This window comes from Bos indicus, chromosome 17 (assembly GCF_029378745.1).
Source record: "Bos indicus isolate NIAB-ARS_2022 breed Sahiwal x Tharparkar chromosome 17, NIAB-ARS_B.indTharparkar_mat_pri_1.0, whole genome shotgun sequence".
Taxonomy (NCBI): Eukaryota; Metazoa; Chordata; class Mammalia; order Artiodactyla; family Bovidae; genus Bos; species Bos indicus.
The window spans coordinates 51,345,807-51,359,300 of record NC_091776.1 but is presented as its reverse complement, the minus strand read 5'-3'; the positions used below and the strand labels follow the sequence as shown (position 1 = coordinate 51,359,300).

General features: G+C 55.2%; 1 protein-coding gene across 18 annotated transcripts in view; it reads right to left on the bottom strand.

Moving 5' to 3' along the window:
- NCOR2 (nuclear receptor corepressor 2) overlaps positions 1 to 13,494 on the bottom strand; it is a 237,298-nt gene that overhangs the window by 155,803 nt on the left and 68,001 nt on the right. For all 18 annotated transcript variants that reach the window (XM_070769371.1, XM_070769385.1, XM_070769387.1 and 15 more), the window contains one exon: positions 3,571 to 3,788. In XM_070769371.1, the coding sequence (XP_070625472.1) occupies positions 3,571 to 3,675 (105 nt within the window). In that variant the 5' untranslated portion in view covers positions 3,676 to 3,788. The remainder of the gene's footprint in view (positions 1 to 3,570; positions 3,789 to 13,494) is intronic.

Genomic DNA, 13,494 nt, shown 5'->3' with positions numbered 1-13,494 from the left:
AAGGAACTTAAGAGAGCTCAAGAGGTCCCAGGGGACCTGAGGGAGACAGCAGAATCGAGGTGGCTTGTAGAAAGCAGGAAGAGACAAGAAGGGGAGAATGTGTTGGGACCCTCAATCCTGGGAGACCGTCAGACTCCAAGACCCTCGGGGGAAAATGTGGGGTCCTGATACTGTGGGGGAGGAAAGCCAAGACCACAGAGATGGTGAGAATAGGACACAGAGAGGTTGTGTGGGAGGAGCAGCTGGGACTGAGCAGGCCACGTGCACAGCACTATGGAGAGAGGCTCTGAGCGTGCCTGACGCCAGACCGGAGAAGTACACTTGAATTAAGCCCTCCACCTGAGCCAGGCATAACACAGCAGGCGGCCTGGAGATGACGTAGGTCGAAGCACAGGCCAGCAGAGGAGGCTGCTCCCAGCCCCCTCTCAGAATCCAGGCCCTCTTCAGTCTCCCGCCAGCCTCCCAGGAGGAAAGAGAGAACCGCCATGTGCAGACACGGCCCTGGGCACCTTGCAGACATCTGCCGGTGATGCTCAGACCCACAACAGCCATATCACAGATGGGAAAACTGAGCCTGCCCCACGCAGCCCAATGTCACTCAGCAAGTTGGGAGGGACAGGAATTCAAAGGCACATCTGGGCATTCTTGCCCTGCCCCTCATCCCAGCATCCCTGCCTCAACTATTGTACAAGGCGCTGGGACCCTGGGTCCCCATCTGGCCCTTGAACCGGGCATTTGTCTCTCTGTGCCTTTATTCCCCTTATCCTTCACCATTTGTCTTTCAAAGACTCGGGGTGGAGGAGGGAATTCTCAGAAACTCTGTACAATGGCCTGACAGTAAGGGGTTAGGGGCTCAGGGCTGCAGGGGGACCCCCAGATTACAGTCCCAATGCTCACCTCCCACCTGCCAAAGAAAAGCCCTGGACATATGCCTGGGAGAGCAAGACCCCACCACCTGCCCTGGACACCCAGAAATCTTGCTTTTAAAGCCTTCCCAGTAACAAGCAGGGGCCCGCAGCTGGGCCACCCCAGCGCCAGGCAGGGTGGTCAGGAAGCGGGGCCCCACTGCGGTCACCACACAGGATAAGGATGCCCCACCTCGTAGCTGTCCAGGGCCCCGCCCACGCACGGCCTCAGCCTCCTGCCCGGAGGAAGTGACCACTTGGTTCTGCCCAGCCACACCCTGCATCACTGGCAGTCCAGCAGGAAAAACAGAAAGTGTCTGAGATCAGGTGGTGACTCCAAAGGACTGCAAGAGGGCCGAGCTGGGGCAAAGGAAGGGTGGGATGGCAGGATGGCAGGGCCATGCGGACTCAAGGACTCACCCAGGGGGTGGGGTGGGGGGGGGAACCTCCCTGAGGGGGAAGGGGGAGGGTCCCCAAGGGGAAGGGGGAGGGGAGGGCCCCCGCCCCCCGCCAGGCAGCTCTAATGACGATGACAATTTTGCAATTGGACACATGTGCCATAATGCTGTTCCACAGATCATCACGTTTCATCCCCAGGAGAAACCAGGCAACAGATGCTCTCATTACCCCATTTTATGGATGAAAAACCAAGACTCAGAAGCGTTACATAACCCATCCTATTTGCTCACCTGCAAAATGTTCACCCTGGAGCAAGGGCAACTGTATACACAAAGAGCATAAACAAAACCCTCGCCCTAGGGACTTCCTTGGTGGTCCAGTGGCTACGACTTCACACTCCCAGTGCAGCGAGCCTGAGTTCGATCCCCAGTCAAGGAACTGGATCCCACATGCTGCAACTAAGACCCGACATAGCCAAATAAATAAATACTTAAAAAAACAAAATAAAGCTTGTCCTGCAAGCACTCAGTGGATGAGAACACTTATTTTTGCTGTTGTGATCATGACAAAGCTGATGATGATACATAATAATAAATGATCCCCAGGAGCATAGTCCTGGGCCCTGGGCACACAGTAGGTGACCAATAAACAGAAGCATCTTTTTCACAGGGGCTCAGAGTCCTTCTCTGGTGGCTCAGTGGTAAAGAATCTATCTGCCAATGTGAAAGATGCAGGTTCAATCCCTGGTCCAGGAAGACCCCCTGAAGGAGGACACGGCAACCCACTCCAGTATTCATGCCTGGAAAATCCCACGGACAGAGGAGCCTGGCGGGCTACAGTCCATGGGGTCACAAACAGTCAGACACCATTTAGCGACTAAGCATGCATACACACAGAGTCCTGAAGCTGAAGCCGACTCTGCCTCCTCACAGTGATTGAACCTGAGGCCTATTATTTAACCTCCCAGCCTCAATCTCCTCGTCTGCACAATGGGAGGATAACGTGAGGTGCTCTTTCATTAGGTTGTTTGTGAAAATTCGACCACTCCATCCAGAATGTGCCTGTTGACCACAGCCAGCTCTCAAAAGCATCTTGGGGCCCAAATTCTCAAGAGGCCCTCAGGCTGGGTCAGTGGGCTCATATGCAAAAACATCTCGATCACGGAGGATGGAAAAGCCCTCCCATGCCATTTCCTTTCAGCGTCTCAGGAGGAGGGACCACGCCACCCGAGAAGAACACACACAGCATGTACAAGCCGGGGCCAGCACAGCCAGCTTCAACCCCGGCTGTGACTGCAGATCCTCACAGTCCCTCGCTGAGTAGCTAGGAGGTCCAGCAGGCGACGCCCAGGACTCTGAGGGCCCTCTGGCAAGCCCCTGAAGATGCGGTATATAGTAAGTGCCCAATAAGTGCCAACAGAGCAGAACCAAAGCTCATCCTCGGCGCCACAGGCAGCTACAGGTGAAGTCAGGAAAGGGGGCCCCCACTAGGAGCTGGACAGAGTCGGGTGCCACTCAGCAAAGCTGATCAAGGAGACTTCTCTGGTGGTCTAGTGGTCAGGATTCTAGGCTTCCAGTGCAGGGGGCTTAGGTTTGATCCCTGATTGGGGAACTAAGATCTCACATGCCACATGATATGGCCAAAAATTTTTTTAAAAACCTGACCAAGGTCATATCTGCTCCCTCCCCAGCAGGCTACCACCCCCAACATTGGGGCAGCTCTCCCATGAGCAGAACCAACCCCCTGGACCTCCCCCATCGCTGCCCCGCTCATATCAGAGATTCAGAGAATGACACGTGCTGGCCTTGTCATCTGGAAGCTCTGAGCATCACTCAGTGAATAGGTTCCAGGCCCTGAGGATTGAGGAGGGGAGGGTCTGCGACTCACAGCCCCCAGGAAGTCACTTCAATCCTAAAGCAGGGTAGCCTGGTTGAGGCTGGGCCGACAGTGTATACAGCAGGAGCTCCACATCAACAAGCAAACCCCACAGCAGACCCAGAGGCAGGGATCGCAGCTCAGCCTGGCCCTGGGCTCCACCTTCCCAGCTTTAAAGTGGGAGCTAAGAGATTTTCCCAGATGTCCCGAGGCCTGGCAAGGCCACAGATGTCAGTGGTATCTGCCCTGTCACCCCACTTCCCCACGGGGACAGTGAGCCCTGGCTGGACACCATCGGAGCCACACAAGCACCAACTCCAGGGAGAAACAGAAACCCAGTGACAAAAGAAAACTCCAAAGGTGACCCCAGGCGAACATCCGTGCCCCTTACCGTGTGCGGCCGGGCGATCTGAACAGGGTAGGAGATGCCGTGGGGCGGGTAGCGGGGCTCGGCGGCTCGCCACGTCTGTGCCACAGGCTGCGTAGATCCCGACATGGTGGTGGGCGTCCAGAGAGGCTCTTGGGCCCCTGTAATCTCCCTCTCAATGGTCAACAATGATTACAAGCCAGTCTTCGTCATCTGCTTGTAGACCACCCTGTCCCAGGCACCTGTGAGAACAGAAAAGAAAGCAAGATCAGCCATGGGGTAGCTGCTCCTGGCAGACCTTGGAGGGGCCCCAAGTCCTTCCTGTGGCCCCTGTGAGGGAGCGAGGGCAGACAGGGGTCTTCCAGGACCCTCCTCCATGCCACTGACACGCTCCCTGCCCACTGACAGCAGAGGGAGACACCAAGTGGTGTTTGAGGCCCCTCCAAACCACAGGCCAGGCCAGCAGCTGCTGCACACGCCACGTGGATGACAGTCGTGCCCTCCCCCACTGCTAAGGTGCTTGCTCAGCAGGCATGGGAACCCCAACTCTACAAGTGCTGCCCTACCTCACTTATGGCCCCCAAGCAATCTCAGCCCACCCAACTGCACCCCGTGGAACCCCAACTCTGTGGACACTGCCCTCACCACCCCTGTGGTCCCCAAGAACTCTCAGACCACCCAACCTCACCCCCATGGAACCTCAACTCTGCGGACACTGACCCCACCACCCCAACGGACCCCTAACACCCTTGACCCACCCAATCTCACCCCAAGTCCTCTGCCACTTTGAGTCACCAGGGCAAAGTTCCCCAAAAGCACCTGGCAGCTCAGTCCCAGGAGGGGACAGGTCCACACGAGCTTGGGGGGACGGTGGTGAACAGGGTCAGCTCGGGAAGAACGCAGGTCACAGTGTGACCACGGGCAGAGCTGGGCCTGCCTGGGCCTCCTGGTGACCCTCGGGTGGGGGAGTGTGACACCGCGATGGGGGACAGGACAAATGTGAGGTTGGCCGGGATGTGAGCTGAGAGCGAGGGCACTGGGAACCCAAGGGCCACATTGGGGAAACAGCCGAGGACACGGCCCCAAGGGGGCCCCAGGCGGCTCCTGGGGGCCAGGGGAAGGATAGCCTCCGCAGGGGAGAAACCACGCCTGTGTCCGCAACGGAAGGAATCTCAAGAAACAGTCCACTGGCTTTCCAGATGGAAAAACTAAGACTCAGAAAGAAGAAAGGACTCCAGGCAAGAGAGCAAGAGAGCCTGTGGCCAGAAGAGGCCTTTGCCCAGGAATCTCTGGGGGGCCCCCCCTCTCCCCAGGCCCCTTCTCTCCCTTCTTTGCTGGCCACTGCTGCAGGCAGCCTCCCCAGGATTGTAACTGGTTCCTCCACGCAAGCCAGGATTGAGAGCCTGGCAGGTCCTGGGCCCCCTCCACACTGGGCCACTCTGAAAGGGGGTGTCCACTCAGAAACACCAGCACCACACACAGGAGGAAGAGGGTGGTTAACAGAACAGAAGGAAAGACCTGGGAGGTTGGGGGCAGCTCTGGTGATGTGGAATCTTCTGCTTGTCCCTGTAGCTAAGAGGACAGTGCCTTCTGAAAGGGGAAGGGAGGAAGACCATGGGTTGTTATATTTGTATTGTTTAAGAGCCAAATAAATCATACCCAACATCAAAAATAAAAGAAAAAGAGAAAAAGGGTGTCCATCAGGCCCCCACCAAGTGCAATGCCCCACTCACAGCCCCTCCTCAAAAGCTGAGGAAAATCCAAGATGGTGCAAGCGCTCAACACCTGGATGTCCCCAGGTAGGGCTGGGGTTGCACCTCACATGTACCCCCTCAGCTCCCTGAAATTTCATCACAATGTCCCTCATCACCCTGCCCTCCACTGACGACCATCCTTCTCCAAGGGCATGGACACCCCAAAACCCTCCACTGGTGCTCTGCCCACTGAAGATCTGATGTGGAGGGATGTTAAGAGGGAAGAAGGAGATCATGGTGGTCAGAAGAGGAACAAACCCCTCTCCCCTCCATCTGGGGGCCCTGACTGCTTCCTGCTCTCCACCCCCATCACCTGCTACAGTAGACTTGACTTTCCTTTCAGGAACCATCTTCCCTCTCCAGACTCCAGGAGTGATCACATGATCCAGGCCTGGCCAATCAGATTCCTGCTTCCCCTGGACCAATGATTGGCTCAGGGATTGGCATGTGACCCAATATGAGCCAATGAGAGTCGTTGAGTCTTGAGACTTTGAGAAGGAACCAGAAAGAGGCACTCTCCACTGGGGCTGTAAGCTAGGAGGATGAAACCTTGGGGGTCTTGTGGGGCCACTGCATGGCAGAAACCTATCCAAGAACATACCCCTAGACAGGCAAAAGTGAAGGGTGGCGAGAGAACAGTCGGGTCCTGATGACAGCCATGCCTGAAGGCAGCTCAAAGCTTGCTTCTTCATTCAGGGAAGTCAAGGCTCTCCTTCTATGCATTTTGCTTTGGCCAGCCCAACCTGGGTTTCTGCCACTTGCCATCAAAAGTTCTGACTCCTCCAGAGCACGAAGGAGTCTTGGAGCAGGCAACCTTTCCATCGGGTGCTGTCCAGCCTTCTACCACTGCAAAGCCAAAGAATTCAGAGCCAAAACTGCCACCCTACAACCACTGTAGGAGAAAAGCCCACATGGACTTCTCCCAGCCATCGAGACAGGATAAACCGTGTAACTCTTAAGAACGGGGAACAAGTCCCACCCAGCAAACAGGAGCTACTACGACTACAACCACTAGCACTGTCACTGCAGTAGCCGCAGCCCGGTGACAGCGATGTGGAAGGGAGACCAGGCACACCAAGAGCAATTTGGCATCTGTCCTGGAGCCCAGAGACAAGAGACTGGCCTCCGGAGAGGGGTCAGTTGTGGCCACCAGTGCTGGACCCAGTTCCAGAATTCCTTTTGTCCCAGCTTGTCACAAACCCCAGCAGACCCTGGTGGTCCGATGCAGCAAAGCCAATTCTATCCCAGCTTCTCTCTGGGTTTTAAACCCAGAGAGGCCAGCACGAGGACGAGGCCAGCAGCTGGGCAGGTAGAAGTCGGTTCTGCTTGCCTTTCCTCCCAGAGCACCACGGGCAACTTCCAAATTGCTCTGTGGCTTTGCATTGCACAAGGTGGTGAGAAGTCTGATGTCCCCACAGCTTTTCTACCCTTCTCTGTCTAATGAAATGCCGACTAGGGATGGCAGCCCTGGACAGGTGCTCACATTGTGGACTGCACAAGGGCTCCAGAAGCCAGGGGAGTGACACCTTTTCAAACCAGCCCTGGAGAATCCCTGGCCACCCCCCCACCCTCCTCAAGCCCAGCCTGGCTGGCTTCCCACTCCATCAACACAGAGCATCCACCACCAAGGGGCTGCCACCCCTGCCACCCACCTGCCAAAGGCACTCCACCAGCTCCCTGGTCCAGCATCCTCAGATGCAGGTTGTCCCCAAAGCCAGGGGCCCCTTGGGGCCTCATGCTGCTTACACTCACCACGAGCTTATTTCAATAAGCTCAATTTCTATCCCTCCCAACCTCAGCCACATTTTTTTGCCAACTTGAAAAAAAAAATTTTTTTAGGAGAATAAGTCTGGCAGCTCCTCAAAATGTTAAACATAGAATTACCGTATGACCCAGCAATTCCACTCCTAGGCATAGACCCAAAAGAATGGAAAACAGAGATTCAAACAAATCAGTGTACACGCACATATTCACAACACCAGTATTCACTATAGTCAAAGGTGGAAACCACCCAAGGGTCCGTCAATGGACGAGTGGATAAATCAACAGAACACAGTCTACCCCTATGATGGAGTATGATTCAGCTCTAAGAAGGAACGAAACACGGACACCCACCACAACGTGGATGGACCTTGCAAACAGGATGCTGAGTGACAGAAGCCAGACACGAAAGGACAAACACTGGATGATTCCACTGATGTGAGATGTCCAGAACAGTAAATCCACAGAGACAGAAAACAGGTTGGTGGTTGCCAGGGGCAAGGGGTGGGATGGAGGTGGGGAGGGTGCTGATAGATGTAAGGGTTACCAGGCAAGTTTTGAAACTAGATAAAGGTGGTGTTTGCATAACATCGGGGGATTAAGTTTTTACTTCATCAGCAATGTTGGGAGGTGCAGAACAAGAAAAAGTATACATTGCTTCACCAAAGACAAGGGTGCAGGGAGGACTTTCCTGGTGGTCTAGTGGCCAGGACTCCACGATCCCAATGCAGGGGGCCCAGGTTCGATCCCCGGTCAGGAAACTAGATCCCACATGCTGCAACTAAGAGTTTGCATGCCACAACTAAAGATCCCACGTGCTGCAACAAAGTTCGAAGATCTCACATGCTGCAACTAAGACCCGGCGCAGCCAAATAAATTAACATAAAGACAAGGCGAGGAGAGGATGAGCGAGACCCATGGGGCAACGTAGGGGGTCCCCTGAATCTGGCCTTGGCTGAACGAGGTTCTGAGAACAGGATCCAGGTTAGAGCAGGAAAGCGATGCAGTGGCCCCAACATCACTGCAGTCCGGGGCTTTGGGGTCAGGAGGGGATGGTGGCATCCATTGTTCTCCAGACACTTTGAGGTCCCCACTCAGAGCTCAGCCCCAAGCTACTGAATGAGGCAGGGTCCAGGCCACAGATGGTCTTGGCGCTCCGGCAGGGTGCGGCAGAGAGCAGACAAGCAGTAAATAGTGACCTCTGAGTGCAGGCTGGGGGCTCTGCAAGCCTTGAGGAGGGCAAGAGGGAGCCGGGGAGAACCTCCTGGAGTGTGAACAAGACACAGCCGGGGGAGGGGGAAGTAGATGGGGCTCTAGGCAGAGGCCACCACCTAAGCAAGAGCCCAGAGACCAGAACAGGCACTGTGTGCTTGAGAAATTCCTCGAGTCATTCAAGGCCCATGGGCCACAGAAAGGATGGATTTTGTTTGAAAGGCAGTGGGGAGCTACAGAAGGTGGTTGACGAAGAGAGGAAAGGGCTGGAGTGTTTGATAAGCAGGCGCCGTGAAGAGCAAGCGTGGAACCAGGAGGCCAGGGTACGGGGGTGGGGGGGTTATCACAAGATACGTGAGATGATGCTGTGGGATTGGGGCAGCAGGGACCAAGAAGCAGAAGCAGACTGTGTGGAAGGTGGGAAGGAGACTGCCGGCCTCAGAAACACCTTGCTCTGGGGGTGAAGAAGGCCATGCGTTCCCCCAGGGATGGGGGCTGTGGTTCCCCTCCTCTGGCAAGACGCCTCGGGGCTCTGATCCTCTATTTCCTCAATGGCAGACGGGAAGCATGCGTGTTCCTGCTCCACGGACCCAGGAGGACAGCATGCTTGTGAAGTGATGCCTGGTGAACAGAAGGTGCTCAATAAGGCAAACTCAGCCAGGTCAGGGTTCCAGGGAGAAGAGGGGGTGCTCTGGTGAGGTTAAGGGCTTGCTTCACCAGGCGGCGTAGGACACTCCTGAGCCCCATGGGACGGGGACACGGCAAGCCCCGCTGGGCCTCGCACATCCAAACCACAAAACACGGCGGGGGCAACTGCCCTGCTGCCCTGCGGAATCAGCCTGAGGAAGGCTGCAAACTGGGGCTCCCATGCGCACGGCAGGGACCCCCAGCACGCCTGTCCCAGAGGAGACACCTGGCCAGAGCCAGGAAGCCGCCCTGGAGAGCCCTATAGGCTGTGGCTCTGATTTGGCAGCAAACCCACAATGCTGCCAACCCCACGTTCCGCATCCACAGAGAGAACTCACCACTGCCTTGGATTCTGTGTCTGCCCCTGCGGCCTCCCGTGAGCCTAGCACAGCACCGGGCACACAGCAGCTGCTCAATGAATGAACTTCTGGGAGATGAACACCAGTAACACGAGGTGAGGACAGAGCCCACCACACCCGCATCCTCAGTCCCCAGCCCTGCTGGGGAGAGGTCTCTTTCTTTGGGTGGGGGGAGGGTAAGTTTCCATCCTGCCCTGACATCCCTCTTAGGCCCCAGGCAAGACAGCCAGGGAGGCCATACCAGGCACACTCCGTGGACTTTTCGTATCCCAAGCAGCCTGGCTCATAGGAGGGTGGATCATGGCTGCCGGGGCTGGGATGTCTCTGAGAGCTCAGGGAAGTGGGGGGATTGCTTGTTAAGAGCCCAGAACTGAAGCTGAAATGTGCCTGGGACCCTTCAGACCTGAGCCTTGGAAGATGAAAGGGGAGCTGTCTGCACAGCACGTGCCTGACATTTTCTTGGAGCTAATGGGCACCCACGCTGGAAATTGCAGCGGGTGGAGGAGCCTCAGAATTTAAAATCAGCTGCCAGGCAGGAGCGAGGAGGCCCCCAGCACAAGCACACGAGCACTAGTCAGAACCCTCCACTGAGCTCAGAGCAGCCACCAGTCTCACAGAAGGGACATGGTCTATGACACCCCCATCCCCACCCAGACTGTCTCGGGTCAGAGACACACAGATGATCTGGGAGCCTGTAGGCAGAGGCCTCGTTGGTCTCTTCAGTGTCTGACACACAGTTGTTCAGTCGCGAAGTCCTGTCCAACTCTTTGTGACCCATGGACTGTAGCCTGCCAGGCTCCTCTGTCCATGGGGATTCTACAGGCAAGAATACTGGAGTGGGTTGCCCTGTCCTCCTCCAGGGGATCTTCCCAATCCAGGAATCGAACCGGAGTCTCCTGCATTGGCAGGCAGATTTTTTATTGCTGAGCCACCAGGGAAGCTCATCTGACACACAGTAGCTCCTCCATAAACATTTAAGTGACAGCTGAATCCCCCACAAGGCGCATGGTGCACACAGTAGGTGTATTGTTTTCCTGGAGCCACTGTAACAAATTGCCACAAACTGAAGGGCTAAAGACAGGGGAAATGGATCTTCTCACTGATCTGGAGGCCAGAAGTCCAAAATCAGGGTGTCAACAAGGCCACACTCCCTCCAGAGGCTCCAGGGGAGGACCTTTTCCTGGCTCTTCCAGCTCCTGGTGGCTCCAGGTTTCCTTAGCTTGTGGCCCCACCGCTCCAATCTCTGCCCACCTTCACATGGCCTTTTTTTCTTTGTGTCTGTCTTCATTTTGGCCTCCTCTTCTTTTTGGCCATACCATGCAGTATGCGGGATCTTAGTTCCCCGACAAGGGATTGAACCTGTGCGCCTGACATTGGGAGTGCAGAGTCTTAACCAGGACCTGGCCTCCTCTTCTTATAAGGATTCCATTTATATTGGACTTAAGGCCTAGCCTCTCCAGTGTGACCTCAACTTAACTAGTTACATCTACAAAGATCCTCTCTTCCAATAAAGTCACACTCATAGGTTCCAGGTGGACATGAACTTGAGGAGGACACCACTTAACCCAATACAAAGCACTCTAAATCACTTCAGTCAAGTCTGACTCTGTGCAATCCTATTGACTGTAGCCCCCAGACTCCTCTGTCCATGGGGATTCTCCAGGCAAGAATATTGGACTGGGTTGCCATGCCCTCCTCCAGGGGATCTTCCCGACCCAGGAATTGAACCCACATCTCTTATGTCTCCTGCATTGGCAGATGGGTTCTTTACCACTAGCGCCACCTGGAAAGCCCCAACCCAAAACAGCAAGGTGCTCAATATGTGCTTTGTTCACTGCTATATCTCCGAGCCTGGCACAAAGAGGCATTCAGTGGCCCAAGGAGAATGGAGACCTGGAAGCCAGCACTGGGGCGCGGGTGGAGAGATGGGACAGGACTTGAAGATAAAAACAGTTCTGGAATGTGAGGTGAAGATGCTGCATAAACACCAGCTAGAATGAAGCTGACTGTTCACACTTTGTATTTCTAGCTTTTGACATACAGTAAAAATTCGGGAATAGGCCATCTATTTGAAGGTTGCCTTCAGCAGGGGCTTATGGTGCAGAATGAATGCCCAGGAACCCAACTCTGAATCAAGTAATGAGATAAAGGTGGGAAGTTGTGTGGGTGAGCCTCATCTGGCCTGGCCCATAGGAGCCAGAACAGCCCATGTGGATGGGGGCACAGGCAGAGATCCTGCCCGGTGCCCTGGCCACCCCCTACTGTCAACCATGATTTATAGGCACCTCTTGTTGGGCTTCCCTGGTAGCTCAGATAGTAAAGAATCTGCCTGCAATGCAGGAGACCCGGGTTCAATCTGTGGGTTGGGAAGATCTCCTGGAGACGGGCATGGCTACCCACTCCAGTATTCTTGCCTGGAAAATTCCATGGATAGAGGAGCCTGGTGGGCTACAGTCCATGGGGTCACAAAGAGGTGGACACGACTGAGTGATTAACACTTTCACTTTCACTTGTGGGACAGGTACCAGCACACAGCAGCAAGTGACAGACTCAAACTCCCCGCCCACCGTCGCAGAACTGGTGTTCCAGGAGGTGACACGAGAATGACTATAGGATGGCGGACAGTGTTTGCGCTATGGAGAAAAGCAGAAGTGTGGAGTAGGTAGGCAGGGGATAGGGGCTGGGGTGCAGTTTTAAAGTGGGTGCTCAGGGACAGGCTCACCAAAAGGTGTCCTCAGGCAAACACGTGGAGGAGGAGAGAGAGGAAACCGTGTAGATGTCTTGGATGGGCGTTCCAGGCAGAGGGAACGGCAAGTGCAAAGGCCCTGAGGTAGGAACAGCAGGGAGACCCAGACGGTGAGAGTGGAGGTCACACGGGGCTTTCACTCCAAGTGAGAAGAGAAGGATGACGCCCTGTGGGCTGGGGCGATGTGAAGGGTCTCCTACGCTAGGCCTGCCCCCGCATCTCTGTGCTCAAGGAAACTTCAGCTGTGCCCCCTGTCTACAGCCATGGGCGCAGGCCTCTGTGCACTGGATGCAGGTAAAAGGGCTGGCCCACCCATAATCCTAACACTATTAAAGCCACTGTCCAGGGACCTCCCTAGTGGTCTGGAGGTTAAAACTCTGTGCTGCCAATGCAGGGGACAGAGGTTCAATCCCCAGATGGAGAACTAAGATCCCACCTGCCAAGCAGTGCAGGAAAAAAAAAAAAACACCATCCAGGATCCTACAGAAATGGGCCCCTGCCCACCTTGGCAACTCCAGCAAGAAGACCAACCTCCCTGTTCCTCACCTGGCAAAGAGGTCACTGGGCTCCCTAAGGAGGAGCCAGGACCCCAACCACAGCCTGTCCTTGGCCCTGCCCAAGGGGCGGTGGTCCAGAGTGGCCAAAGGTCACCATTCTCAGAGTCAGCTCAATGTGCCGCCCATAGGGGTGCCACCTGCCACCCCCCACCAAGCTGGTACCAGGTTAGACAAACCCAAGCCAACGGGAATCTCCACACATTCTGGCCAATCAGGAAATTATTTGGGTATCTACAATGTACAAGCAGTATTCCAAACACTGGAGCTACAGCAGTGAACCAGTCAGACAAACTGCCTGCCAATCAGAGCTGACATCCAGTGACTGGCCGGTCCCAACAGGGAAAGCTCCCAGCCAGGTACTCAAAGGAGATGGATGGAAGGAAGAGGAAGGAGAAATGAGTGGATGGATGGAGGGATGGATAGATGGGATAGAGTGGGGGACGGATGGATGAAGGTGATGAATGAGGTGAGTGACGGATGCATGGAGGGTAAGATGGATGAGGGAGGGAGGGGAGAGGGAAGAAGGAAGGATGGGTGGGTGAGGGGTGGATGGATAGGTGGATGGATGGATGGATGGATGAAGGGATGGATGGGGAAGGATGGATGGATGGATGGATAGATGGAGAGGGGATGAATGGATGATGAAGGTGATGAATGAGATGAGTGAGGAATGGATGGAGGGTTGAGTAGACAAGGGAGGAAGGATGGATGGATGGATGGATGGATAGATGGGTGGATGAAGGGATGGATGGACGAAGCATGGAAGGATGGGTGGATGGATGGATAGATGGATGGATGAAGGGATGGATGGATGAAGTGTGGAAGGATGGATGGATGGATGAAGCAAGGGAAGGATGTATGGATGGATAGAT